This window comes from Labeo rohita, chromosome 17 (genome assembly GCF_022985175.1).
Source record: "Labeo rohita strain BAU-BD-2019 chromosome 17, IGBB_LRoh.1.0, whole genome shotgun sequence".
Classification (NCBI taxonomy): domain Eukaryota; kingdom Metazoa; phylum Chordata; class Actinopteri; order Cypriniformes; family Cyprinidae; genus Labeo; species Labeo rohita.
Genome location: NC_066885.1, coordinates 6626111 through 6639771, shown reverse-complemented (window position 1 = coordinate 6639771; position 13661 = coordinate 6626111). Strand labels below are relative to the sequence as shown.

At 31.7% G+C, this 13661-nt stretch overlaps 1 protein-coding gene across 5 annotated transcripts in view; it reads right to left on the bottom strand.

The window, feature by feature from the left end:
• mapkbp1 (mitogen-activated protein kinase binding protein 1) overlaps positions 1-13661 on the bottom strand; it is a 59087-nt gene that overhangs the window by 24635 nt on the left and 20791 nt on the right. For 4 of the 5 annotated variants that reach the window (XM_051133202.1, XM_051133206.1, XM_051133204.1 and 1 more), the window contains exons 3-9: positions 11867-11929; positions 9883-9940; positions 7545-7715; positions 5541-5678; positions 5146-5328; positions 4189-4206; positions 771-931 (exon numbers count right to left, since the gene is read on the bottom strand). In XM_051133202.1, coding sequence (XP_050989159.1) covers positions 771-931; positions 4189-4206; positions 5146-5328; positions 5541-5678; positions 7545-7715; positions 9883-9940; positions 11867-11929 — 792 coding nt within the window. The remainder of the gene's footprint in view (positions 1-770; positions 932-4188; positions 4207-5145; positions 5329-5540; positions 5679-7544; positions 7716-9882; positions 9941-11866; positions 11930-13661) is intronic. The other variant, XM_051133205.1, reaches the window with a different exon arrangement.

Genomic DNA, 13661 nt, shown 5'->3' with positions numbered 1-13661 from the left:
TCAATATATGTATAATATATGTAATGTGTTTTTTTGTGTGGATTTTTATAAAAAATGCACATAATAATTACTAAAATTAATGAAAATAATTGAAAATGTTCTACATTAAAAGTTAAAAAAAAAACTGTTTGCATCAGTATCTGTATATTGTTAAATCCAGCCCTGCATTTACAGACAAATAGAATGAAAATCTCAGAAAAGTGACAAAAGTAAACAGAATTGCTGCTTTTTGTAGTCTAAAAATGTACAACAGATGCATCTTAACATCTTAAAAACAGTCTTCCTGAGAAGTGTAACATATAATAGAGGTCAACAGCTCTGTTTCAGCCTTGCTGCTGCGTCTTTGCATATTTATGAGCAGTGGACTAAGAGGTCTCGTGTGTTTGACAGTTTGGAGAGAAAGCAGGGAATGCTAAGCAGATGTCAGTGGCTAAGCTGTTTCATCGAGACTACATGAATCCACTCTGAATCTTAAAACAGTCAGAGATTTCAGGATGGTTTCTGGTATTTGCATATGCATGATGCTAGATGCCAGACAGCAGCTCATCCTGTAAGAAAATCTCTGGAGATTTCCAAGTGAAAACATTTATCTTGCTGTTCTGACTTTTGACAAAGGGATTCTGAGCAATCACAAAAAGCACTGTGGTGATGCCATGGTTCAGTGAAGATAATACATGCTACTTAAAATATAGGGCAAGTCTACTGATAAAATGTGACCAAGTAGTAGTTTTTTTTTTTGTTCCTAGACTCACTAATGTAGCAGATCTTACCTGGCCTCAGTAACAGTGGCGATGTCTGTGCCCAGGCTGTGAGGGTGAGGCAGCGTACAGATAAAGTGCAGGTCCATGGGGCTGAACGCTCTCACGGTGCCATCAGCACAACCACAGAAGATCAGATCCTCACTGACGGACAGAGACGTGGCCATGCTGGTCTGGGAGAGAAAAAAAATGAGAAATTGAGTTAAATCGCAAATCCAAGACCACAGTTTTGAGGTGACTAAGGCATCTAAGCCATTACGGAGCCCACACAAATGATAATTTTCATAATAATAATTAAAATAATATTAATATAAAAATGTACATTTATTTATTTATTTATTTTCATTTTTTTGCATTGATTATTCGAAAAAAAAAAAAAAGTAATTCTACAGAAAGCATTTAAATGGTTATATATACACACTGCACTTTTTGTGTTGTTTAAATAAAATTATAATAAAATGATAAATAAAATTATATAAGTTAAGAGCTACTAGCTAGGTTAATGCATATCCAGTCAATGTTTTTGAAAAGATTTAGAATGTTTTTTTTTTTAAAAAGTCTCTTCTGCTCACCAAGCCTGCATTTATTTTGATCCAAACTACAATAAAACAGTAAAATTTAGAAATATTTTAACTATTTAAAATACCTCTTTTCTATTTGAATATATTTTAAAATGTAATCTATTCCTGTAATTTCAAAGCTGAATTTTTCTCCTTCAGAAATTATTCTAATATTCTGATTTGCTGCTCAGAAAAATCTATTATTATTAATATTATTATTATTATTATTATTATTATTATGTTGAAAAAAGCTGAGTAGAATTTTTTCAGGTTTCTTTGATGAATTGAAAATTCAGAAGAATAGCATTTATCTAAAATAGAAATATTTTGTAACATTTAAATGTCTTTATTATCACTTTTGTTATTTTAAATATTAAAGATATTTCACAATATTACTGATTTTGCTGTATTTTAGATTAAATAAATGCAGACATGCATTTCTTTAAAAGAACATTAAAAATCTTAAAAAAAAATTTTTTAAATCAAAAAACATTTGACTGGTAGTGTAAACAACACAAAAAAGTGCATTACTTTAAATGCAATTCTAGTAATAAAACAAATAATCAAACATGCAATGGGAGGAGGAAATGAACAATGGGTGATTAAATTCTGTTGAAATCCGCACAGCTTTAAGCAACTGCCCAAAATTGTATTTACCATGTGTGCCAAGTCATTTTGTTGGGTGAATCGTAAAATGAGACAAAATGAGAGCTCTGTGCATTAAATCAAGATGTCTTATTAAATTCCACTGATAATTGCTTGGGAAATGCACAATGCACAAACCACAAATAAAAGCTGATGAGATCCAACACATAAAAATAATACAAAACAGGTGGCAACAAAAAAACAAAATGTGAAAAAGAAAATGTATTAATGCCTGATCAGTTTAAAAGAGAGAAGATATGAGCTCATTTGTGTGTATTTCCATTGGCTGTTAGATGTTCCTAATGAGAAAAATCTAATAGGGAAATATAACAGCCTCCTTTACTGAAATATCTAATTTCACTGGCTAAGATAAGGACACGGTGGACTATTTGCTAAATAAGCTTTATGTCAAGAGACCAAAGTTCACTTTCAGATAATCAGGTTGTAGAATGATCCTGGGGTCCTTTTAGTTGATAAACTGTTAGACAGAGAGGCTTTTGTATCCTCTATCATCCTCTCTGTATCTCTTTCTTTTTGGCACTCTTCTGACTCTTTCTTGTTTTCTCAGTGCAGTGGGCTCAAGGGTCCCACAAAAGCAGAATTGTGCAGCACCCACCTGCACTGACCATGACCCACTTTGACAGTTTGTAAGAAGTCAAAATGAGATCTCATATCGGCTCTAAATCACACGTTCAAGTTCACAACACGACTGCCTTGTTCTCACGGTTTTCTAAAGGTCTTCCAAAATACAAATTTGCCTCATCTTCCTCTTTTGTGAGACAACAGACCCCTCTTTCAGTAGATATTACTACTTTATCTGATGTGTAAAGTAAAGGTTGAAGCAATAAATAAATATATATTACAATATATAATATAAAAAAATAATACACTGAATTAAATAATAATACATCATGCTGGTATATTAATATCTTGGGCGATTTGTGTTTAATCATTAAATGTACTGTAAAAAATTCATTTAAATATTATTTAGTGCTCTTTCAAAATACAATAAAATCATTGATACTAATAATTAATAATTACAATTATTAAAATCATTATTAAAACAAATAAAACAATGTAATAAAAAATATTTTAAAAATTAAAATGAATAATAATAATAATAATAATAATTCTTATTTTATAAACAATTAAAAAACAATTACAAATTGTTAATTAAACAATTACAATTAAAATAATAATATAACTATTAATATAGAATAATAATAATAATAATAATAATACATTTAAATGATTAAATAGACAATTAAAATATTATTCATTAACTTTTAATAATAATTTTTATTTTTTAAAACAAAAGGAGCAGTGTATGCAATTAAATAAATAATAAAAATATATACATTTTAAATAATTAAACACACAATTACAATTAAAATAATAATAATACAATAATTAGTAATATTTAATAATAATAATAATAATAATAATTAATGTACATAATTAAATAGATCATTAAAATATTATTAACTTAATAATAATAATAATGATTATTATTATTATTATTTTTATTTTTTAAACACAAACAGAGCAATGTATGCAATTAAAAAAATAATTAAAACATAACATTTAAAATAATTAAACACCATTACAATATTCTTACATTACAATAATATTAATATAATAACTATTATTAATATAATAATAATACATTTAGATGATTTAATAGATCATTAAAAATATTTTAATTTTAATATTCTTTTAATAATAATAATAATAATAATATTCATATTAATAATAATAATAATAATAATAATAATAGTTCTTTAAAACACAAAAGGAGGCCACAATGTACACAAATAAATAATAATTTCAAAAATATATATTTAAAATAATTAAATGATTAAAACAATGCAATATAAAAATACAAAAAATATATATTAAAATAAATATAAGAAGAAGAAGAAGAAGAAGAAGAAGAAAAAGAAGAATTCTTATTACTTTATTAAACCACACAAAAGGGGTGGTGTATGCAGTGAATACAGCAAATGATAAATATGTTTAAATTATAAATTTTGTGGGTGATGATTCAGTATCTTGTTCATAAGTAAAGTGAAATGCTTAGTCTGCGATAAGAGTGATAACTGGCAAGTGAAGGTAATGAGGTCAAACATCCAGTGTATGACTGACAGCAGCACCGTGACATGTCGTTTAATGAGTTTTACAATGAGGCGTGACAGCTGAATCCGCAGCCCTGATGTGAAACTTACTGCGAAACTGTCATTTTTCTGGACAGTGTGAGAGAAAAAGCAGAACAGACTAACATTAGACAGCAGCAGCAACATTAGACTCTCACTTAACACAGCCGAGAGCTTAAAAACACCCTCTGTTACAGAGGCTTTGATATCAGAAAAGGAAAAAACAGCTTAACATGGATAAAACATAGAACACATAGACAAGAAAGCCCGAAACAAAGTTCAGCTACAAATTAGGGGTTAAAAATGTGACAACGGAACTTTTAAATTCCAAGTCTAAAACAACTAATTTCATGCACATTATTTTCACAAACATGTTATTTAAAGGAATAGAGCTCAACAGTGACCACTCTTTTTTTTTTTCCAAATTCATTTTCTATAGAGATTAAAAAAATAATAATTCAATAGAGGTCTGAACTAAACCAGCCTGAAAAAATAGAAATAAAATAAATTTCATATTAATTCTGTATATATGTATGTGTGTACATATTGGCTGTTATGTATATATATATATATATATATAAATAAATAAAAGGTACATAGTTAGACAGCTAAACTAATAAAATTCTGTTTCAAAGTTGTAAATAAAACAACATACTAGAGTATGTTTTACAAGAAAATACTATTTCAGTCTTTCTACCTTAAAATGTCATGTGTAATTTCTTTGTGAAATTTACTATCAATTTCTGAGTTTCAAAATATTATTTTTTCATTGTAGCTAATGTTACCTAGTGTTAATATCTAGCGGTGTTCTCTACAAAAACCCATATCCATGAAAACAGTAGCTATTTTGAAATGTGGATATTTGATAAATTTTATTTATTTGGAATAAAGTGGGAGCTAAGATAATCTAAAAATCAATTATGAATGGCATTTTTACTTTTTGAAACTATTGAGCTCTGTGGCACCTACTTGTTTATGCATATTTGTGAAAGACTACACAATCAACCAATCAGCATCCTCATCACTCACCCTGAGCTCCACCCACTTGTCCAGCATTCTTTTGTCGTTGAACTCACAGAGCAGCCCAGAGGAAGTGATGCAGAAGGTGCTGTTTGCCTTCCGGCCCTTTCCACAGGCCACATCGCTGAAGAAATTATTCCGCAGCTCTCCAAGAAGACCAGAGCGGCCCAATAATGGTACTGTAGCGTTCACCTGTGAGAGATGACATTTATGAGACTTTCATCCGAGACCTTTAGTGTTGTATGAATGGACGAGGATTTCATGTGACATGACATTTTCAGCTGTGGTCAGGTTTGACATATGTGGTGATGATAAGTGAGAGTTAGAGACTGAAAGCTAGACAGAAAGATCAAAAAGAGCTGTATTTAGTAGAGATAAGGCTAGCTGTTGTTTTCATCGTGTACCTTGGACGACTTGGTGTGGTCTAGATACCAGAACTTTACATGTCTATTCCCAGCAGTAACAAAGTATGAGCTGTCATCTGAGAAAGACACAGCCGTCACTTTACTGGACACCTTGTTGGCGGCGACCACAACATTTTTCTGAAATGAGAAAAAGACAATACTGTTGTGGTCAAAAGTTTTCATACGCGTTGAAGAATATATTTTACCAAAATAACAGGGATCATACAAAATGCATGTTATTTTTTATTTAATGCTGACCTGAATAAGATATTTCACATAAAATAAGTTTACTTATAGTACAGCTCATATGCAACTATAACAGAAGGTTCAAATGCTCACTGATGCACGTATCTTCTGTAGCTTCTGAAGGGCAGTACTAAATGGAAAAAAATATGATATTTAGGCAAAATAAGAAAAACACACACAACTCAGTTCTGTTCAAAGGTTTACACCCCCAACTCTTGATGCATGTCTTTTCTCCTGGAGAATCAGTGCTTGAATCTTCTGTAATAGTTGCATATGAGTCCCTCAGTTGTCCTCAATGTGAAAAGATGGATCTCAAAACCATACAATCTTTGTTGAAAAGGGTTCAAATACACAAAAATGCTGAAAAACCAAAGAATTTGTGGAACCTGAAGGATTTTCTGCAGAACAGCAGCCAGTTTAACTGTTCAGGACAAACAATTTACTCATAAACAAACAACACTAAATTAAAAAAAAAAAAAAAAAAAAAAAAAACACAGCTGTGGATCATTCATGTAACAGCACAGTATTAAGTATTAACTTTTGAACAAGGTCATTTTTATAAATTCAACTATTTCTTTTGTGGACTATATGTAAACGTCTTTTATGTGAAATATCTTATTCAGGTCAGTACTAAATAAAAAAAAATAACATGCATTTTGTATGATCCCTCTTATTTTGCTAAAATAATTAATATTTTGCAGATTCTGCAAGGTGTATGTAAACTTCTGACCTCAACTGTATTCAATCAATGACATTTTTTTTAGGTTTTTGGTTAAATTAATTAAAGTGCAACAATCAGAAGGGAAAATCTGAATATGCAAGATGGAACTACATTATAAAAATAGTTCACCTAAAAATGAATTGTTAAAAAAAAATACTCTCCCTCAAGTCATTCAAGATGTACACTGTTTGTTTCTTCATCAGAACAGATTTGCAGAAATTTAGCATTACATCACTAATGAATTCTGTGCAGTAAATGGGTGCTGTCAGAATGAGAGTCCAAACATCTTATAAAAACATCACAATCCAAAAGTAATCCACACAAGTCCATCATTTAACATACTGTGAAGCAAAAAGCTGCTTGTTTGTAAGAAACATCAAGGCGTTTTTGGCCACATTACCAGTCCATAATTCATTACAACACTTCCTCCCATAAAAAAAATGCCATCTCCTGCTGTCTTCTCACATTAAAATTCATAAACATATTTCTTTACAACCATTTTTTGCATGTAAACAGTGCTTAATCTGTGCATAATTCTCTCCTGATTCAGACGAGATTTACTTTTATGGATTGGTTTACAATAAAATACACAAATACAAATAGACAACTTTTCGCTTTACTAGAAGTTAATTGATGGAGCTGTGGATTATTGTGATGTTTATATCAGCTGTTGGACTCTCATTCTGACGGCACCCATTCACCTGCTCAATTGGTGAGCAAGTGATGTAAAGCTCAATTTCTCCAAATCTGTTCAGATGAAGAAACAAACTAATCTACATCTTGAATGGCCTGCGGGTGAGTACAGGTTTCATTTCTGCCTGAAATATTCCTTTAAATTCCTCTTCTTTTCATTCTTCAGCTATACACATATACTGTATAAAATATAATATTCTTTATACACTACAAATATAGTGCTGTCTTGTGCTACCACTATTACTTTGATGCATTGCACACACTACTATTTCCTTCAGGAGAAGCAAATCTAGTTATCCAAACAAACTAAATGAAAGCCATCTTTCACGAATATTGCTAGTCACCTTCCAGGCCCAGACGTTGACAATCATGTCATGTTGGTAACCCACACTGACGATGTATTTACTGTTGGGGGAGAAAGCCACGCAAGCCACGCCGTATTTATGCTCCTGTAACTCCGCCACCTGCGTCCTCTCCGCCACATCCCAGACACGCACCGCCGGCATATGACCGCTCTAGAGAGAAAAAAAGAGATTAAAGGGCTGTCAGCATGTTTTACTCTGAAGGATCATGTGACACTGAAAACTGGAGTAATGATGCTGAAAATTCACAGGAAGAAATAAAATGTTAAAATATATTCAAATAGAAAACCTTTATTTAAAATTGGAATGACATTTCACAATATTATATTACATTTTTTGGAAAAATGGAAAATATATTATAGAAATGTCCTGAAGTTTCCCAGATATTTTCATATTTTGTTTGTTTTCTGACTGTGAAAACCTTGCATTTTATTTTGATGTTTTGCAAGCGTTCATTCAAGAGCACCTTTCTATTTTTTGCAATGCATGTTTGTGCAACACTTTAAGATATATGTTGAGACAGATCAGTTCAATTACACGTTTCGCAACTTCAATCAAGACAGATCATGCACACAAAGGAATTAATGAAAATTCATTCTGATTAATCTTACACAACATCCTGCTTTAATGCAAGACTGTGCTGCAGACATCTGATCAGCATTCAGCGCTGCTGGGGCTTCACAGTGAGAATGCGGGGGTCAAAGGTCAAACCACAGTGAGCAGATATATTCTGATTCCAGACTGGTTCTGTGTCTTCCTTCAGACACAGTTTCTTTCTCTTCCTCCCTACATGCTCTCTTCCTTGCCCTTTCTTGGTGCTCTCGCTTTCACCTTTTTATGACAGCAGACACAGTTTGTGTGCAGGTTGGCACTGTGCCGCCTGTTGCCATGGCAGCCGGTAAGCACAAAGTCACATCACTTTCACACGCTGGAGTAAGAAAGTCCTCTCAAACGGAAAGGATTACTTTTTTGTGCAAACACACACACATACACACACAAATCACCCGTCCACATGATTTAGTGGATTAGAGAAGCAGACAAGATCTGCTCATGTTCAGTCTTGCAAACAAAGTCCAAACAGCTCTGATCACTGTCCACATTACAGTTTCCATTCATTAGTGTCATGCCAGATTTCCAGAAGTATGGACACTTCATCAATGCAGGTTATTCTTAAAGGGATAGTTCACAACAAAATAAATAAAATAAAAATTAAAAATAAAAATAAATAAAATAAAATGCAATTAAAATAAAATGCAAATAAAATGTAATAAAAAAGTAATAATAAAAATAAATAAATGAAAAATAAATAAAAAAATTAATTTCATTTTTGGGAAGTGTCCCTTTAAGAAAAAAAAAATAATAATAAATAAAATCACAAAAGAGATTTTTAGCTGAAAAAATGCTTCTAAACTGAGCAGAACTACAAAAAAGTATGTTGACTACATAAATTTTAACGATTTGATTATATAAATGTTTAAAAGCCTTGAAAATTACACTTTTGAAAATGCACATAAAAGGAAAAATGCTAATAATAATAACTGGTGATCCAATCAAATCCTGATAGACAAAATCAGCTTCCATTCTGCAATGTTAATAGAAGTTGTACGTACTGTAGGGTTGCCAGGTTTTCACAACAAAACCCACCCAATTGCTACTCAAAACTACCAGTTGTGTTTTGAGGGGGTCCCCCATTAAAAATCCTATTTGGCAGGGTAAAATACCCTTTTTTTTTTTTTTTGGGTGGGTGGGGGGTTCCCCCAGTAAAATTCACATTCCAGTGGATAGATTTTTTGGGGTCACTTCAAACCACAGACATGAAAAACAACACGCGGCAAAAGTGTTAAAGTAGCCCAATTCTGCAGGAAAACTGCGGACTTGGCAACAGCGATGTGCTGTTATATAGGTATTTTTTCCAATCATTTATTTTTTCCTCTGAAGGTTGTAAAACTTTGCGTCTGTGTTTTATTTCAAGCTGGACATAACTTGCATGCTTCTGCATGATTTCTATATTCCAGTCAAAGCAATAAATCTCTTCTAATCCAAACGTTAGTGCTGCAGCATTGCGGAAGGAAAGCAACAGTCATCACATTTGTCTGTACTTGACTCCACTGTGACAAGAGACAAATTACACTGATGCTTAGTCACTGCCCACAGGGATTTCAGGCCTGAAGTTGCAAGATAGAGAACATTATTTTCATACAGCCCGCTGATATCAGCTTTATCTAAATATGAGATACTCCTCCAAAGCTCATGACTTCCTACTATACCATGTGATATAACCACAAAGCACCGAGGATATACCAAGGAATTGAGTACTCACCTCGCCCGTGACCACGTATTTGCCATCAGGAGAGAAGGAGACTGTAGTGATGGTTTTCCTGTGAGAGAGTGGACGGAAGTATTTAAGACAATGCTGAAGTGTATGCATCCTGCTATTTGAGAGACTTCCTCTCCGTCTGGTCAACCATTGCTTGTGATGATTATATGTTTGAGCGTCCCAACACTACAATATTTGCTTAAACAATGGCATGAGTTTAGGACAGAACTATCTTTTTGGTCAACCAGTAGCAGGAGGGCTTGTTTTTGGTAAGCCAGTTTGGTAAAACAGTCATTAAGTATTAAATTGTTTAGAAAGAAAGCTTCCAAAAAGGTGTTTTCACAGCAGTGCCATAGAAGAACCATTTTGGGTTCAGAGAAGAACCTTTCAGTAAACAGTTCTTGTGTAAAGAACATTTTAATAATCTGAAGAACTCTTAAAATAAAGCTTCTAAAAGAGTTTTTTCTTCAGTGATTTTGGGTTCCATAAAGAACTTTCAGGTAACAGTTCTTACCAGAACCATTTTTAGTGTGGAGGACATTTTAAATGTTAAATTTAAATAACGAATTTCAAATTTAAATGTAATATAAAGAACATCTGTGGCATTCCACAGATGTTGAAGGTTCTTTATGGAACCACAGATGCCAATAATGAACCTTTATTTTAAAAATAACTATAAAAAACTAGGGCTGGGGAAAAAATATCTTGATTTTAATTGATTCTCATTTCTATGAAACAATATCGATTCTTCCCACGAATCGATTAGTCTAGCCTGTCTTCAGGTAACGAATGGAACATTGTAGCACACCTCTCATCCAATAAATCAAAATAAGCTTTGTGCTTTGTTACTTTTGATATGAAACAAAGTCTCAGATTTCAAATTCTGTCCATTTTATTACAATAAATTCCCTTTTGGCGCTGTTAAATGTGGAGTGACAGATCGCTGTAACTTCTCAGTTCAAGCGGCAGCATGAAGTGCACATAAACTGATCATCTCCTCCGCTTTAACCATTTTTCAGCACAAAATAAACGTGAATAAACATCTAATGGTATGTTAAAAGAAAGAATAAAACTTAGCGAAATCCTTATCCTGTCTCATGTAATCACTCAATCAGTATTTCAAATCACACAAAGACGTCAATGTAACAGTTCGTAAACATACAGTAAACATAAACAGATGTAACGTCACGTGCCTCAGAAAAAAAAATATTCTGTGATCATAAACTCGATCAAATGAACTGTCGAGAGGAGCATTTTGCTAAATACTGTATTTGCACCATATAACTTATTCATTATAGTTTTTACTGTTCTCCAATGTTTAATTTATGTTTAAATAAATAAATGTGAACTTAAAAACAAATTGGATTAGAAATATAATTATGTAACTGTAACTTTATTATTAAAAACGTCATTCACTGTATAAAAAAAAAAAAAAAAAAAGTGGTTTCGACTTAAAATATTTTGTTACCCTGCTAGTCAACACAAACATCTAAGTGGTCACTTAGTACAACATAACATTTCAAGTTGACTAAACTTATTTGAGTTTACTAAACTTACATTATTCTAATTGACTCAATTTTTTTACAGTGTTAAGTGTAATTTAAGTGTTTGTATACAAATAAGTTAATTTAAAACTTTCAATATTATAGTAATGTAGTACAACTAACTTTCATGTATATTTTACAGCATTTGGTGAGAGATTTTGTAATGTAATGTACCTGATATATATCCAAAATAATCGAATCGAATCAGAAATCGAATCAAATTGCAAGCTTGTCAATCAGAATCAAATCAAAACTAATCGTGAAATGTGTGTCAAAACCCAGCCCTATAAAGAACCTTTCGCGGAATGGAAAGGTTTTAATGGATGTTAGAGGTGCCAAAGCACCTTTATTTTTAAGAGCGCAGTACATTTGTGCAACTAATGAGCCATAGGAGGTGACATTTATCCGCGTTACGCTTGGTTACAACAGTATGAAAGTCTTACCTGGAGCTATTGAGGATATGATGCTGTTTGTTTTTCTTAGGGTTCAGTAGCACCACCACACACCTATAAAATGACAAAAGAAATGGGAAATTAAAATGCTGTTTAGCAAACACTTTCCAATCCAAAACATTATCATTTTACTATGGTAACAGTCCCTTCAGAGCCTTACTCAATAACAACCTTTGGGTTAGCAGCCCAGATTTTTGACCACTAAGCTACAAGCCCACAATTTCACTACCTAAATCACAGAGTGGTGTTTTCTACTTCTGAAATTAGACAAAAGTGAAAAAACAGAATGACTACACAAATTGACTCATGATTATACCTGATTTTGCAGGTCAACATTTAACAATGTGTCATCTCTCTCAAAGCAGTTACCATGAAAACACCATGCTATTTTTTTTTAAGTACCTTGGAGTACTATGTACTGTAAAAATCATGTTTTTATGTTTCTGGTGAACAAGCAGTACCACAATATCTCAAAGTACCATGGTATTGCCATCTGACGTTTTTTGGGTTTTGTGTTTTAAGTGTACAGTGCGTGACAGAGTTGGGTCTCGTCCTCTGTGTCTTCATCTCCCAAATACAGGAACAATCGCAATACTTTTCAAAGAGTAAAAAACAAACACAAGCCCTTTACAGCCATTTATATGGACGTATTGTAGAGCTGGTCCTATAAAGACTGCCTGAGACAATGTCAGGTGGGGGAAATGCCCTGCTGTACTGCAGACAGAAAAGGAAGGCAGTCAGACAAACAGAACACAAAGGAAATACGTCAATAAGCACTGCAGAATCCTCCCTATTTGCTACACTCATTTGCTCTGTAGTACACTCAGAAAAATGATGACTAATAAAAACGGCTACATTTTCCACAAATAAATTAATAAATAAAAAGCTGAAGTACCTACTAAAAGTAAAATGCTGATACAGAGACAATTAGCGCTTCAACCAGTTTTTAGAAAAACAAAAACACCCTGCCATGCATTTCCACAGCCATCCAAAGGAGATGAGTCAATCGCCCTTTAACTTAGTTCAGCAATATCTATCATCTAATACACAAACTGCAATTACACTAAGTATGTAAATATAGTTACAGAAAAATAAACAGACAGTTGGATGAATAGATGGACAGATGTAACCATATATTAGGGCTGTCAAACGATTAATCGCGATTAATCACATACAAAATAAAAGTTTGAGTTTGCCTAATATATGTGTATGTACTGTGTGTAATTGTTATGTTTATATAAAAACACACAAATGAATGTATATATTTAAGAGAAATATGTGATTTATGTACAATTTTTTTTTATTCATATATAATATAAATTATATAAAAAACATTTATATATACATATATTATTACGATTAATCGGACAGCTCTACCATATATAGATAAATAATTGTTCTACAACTAATACATTATAAATTAATTAATTTAAAATTTATATAATATATTATATTTAATTAAATTAATACATCATAAATTAACAGTTTTTAAATGTATAGTTATTATAAAATTAACATCTTCAAAATTAATAAAGTAAAAATGTATAGAATAAAATGTAATGTATTTATGATAATGTAATTAATATATTATAAATTATCAAGATTTTAAATTAATATATAATTGTTAATATATTAATATAGAATTGTCTTAGATCTGCAATTGTGATTAATCGCATCCAAAATAAGTTTTTGTTTACATAATATTTGTGTGTACTGTGTATATATATACACACAGATACAGTATATATTAAAATTTACATGTCATTTACATGTATATATTAATATT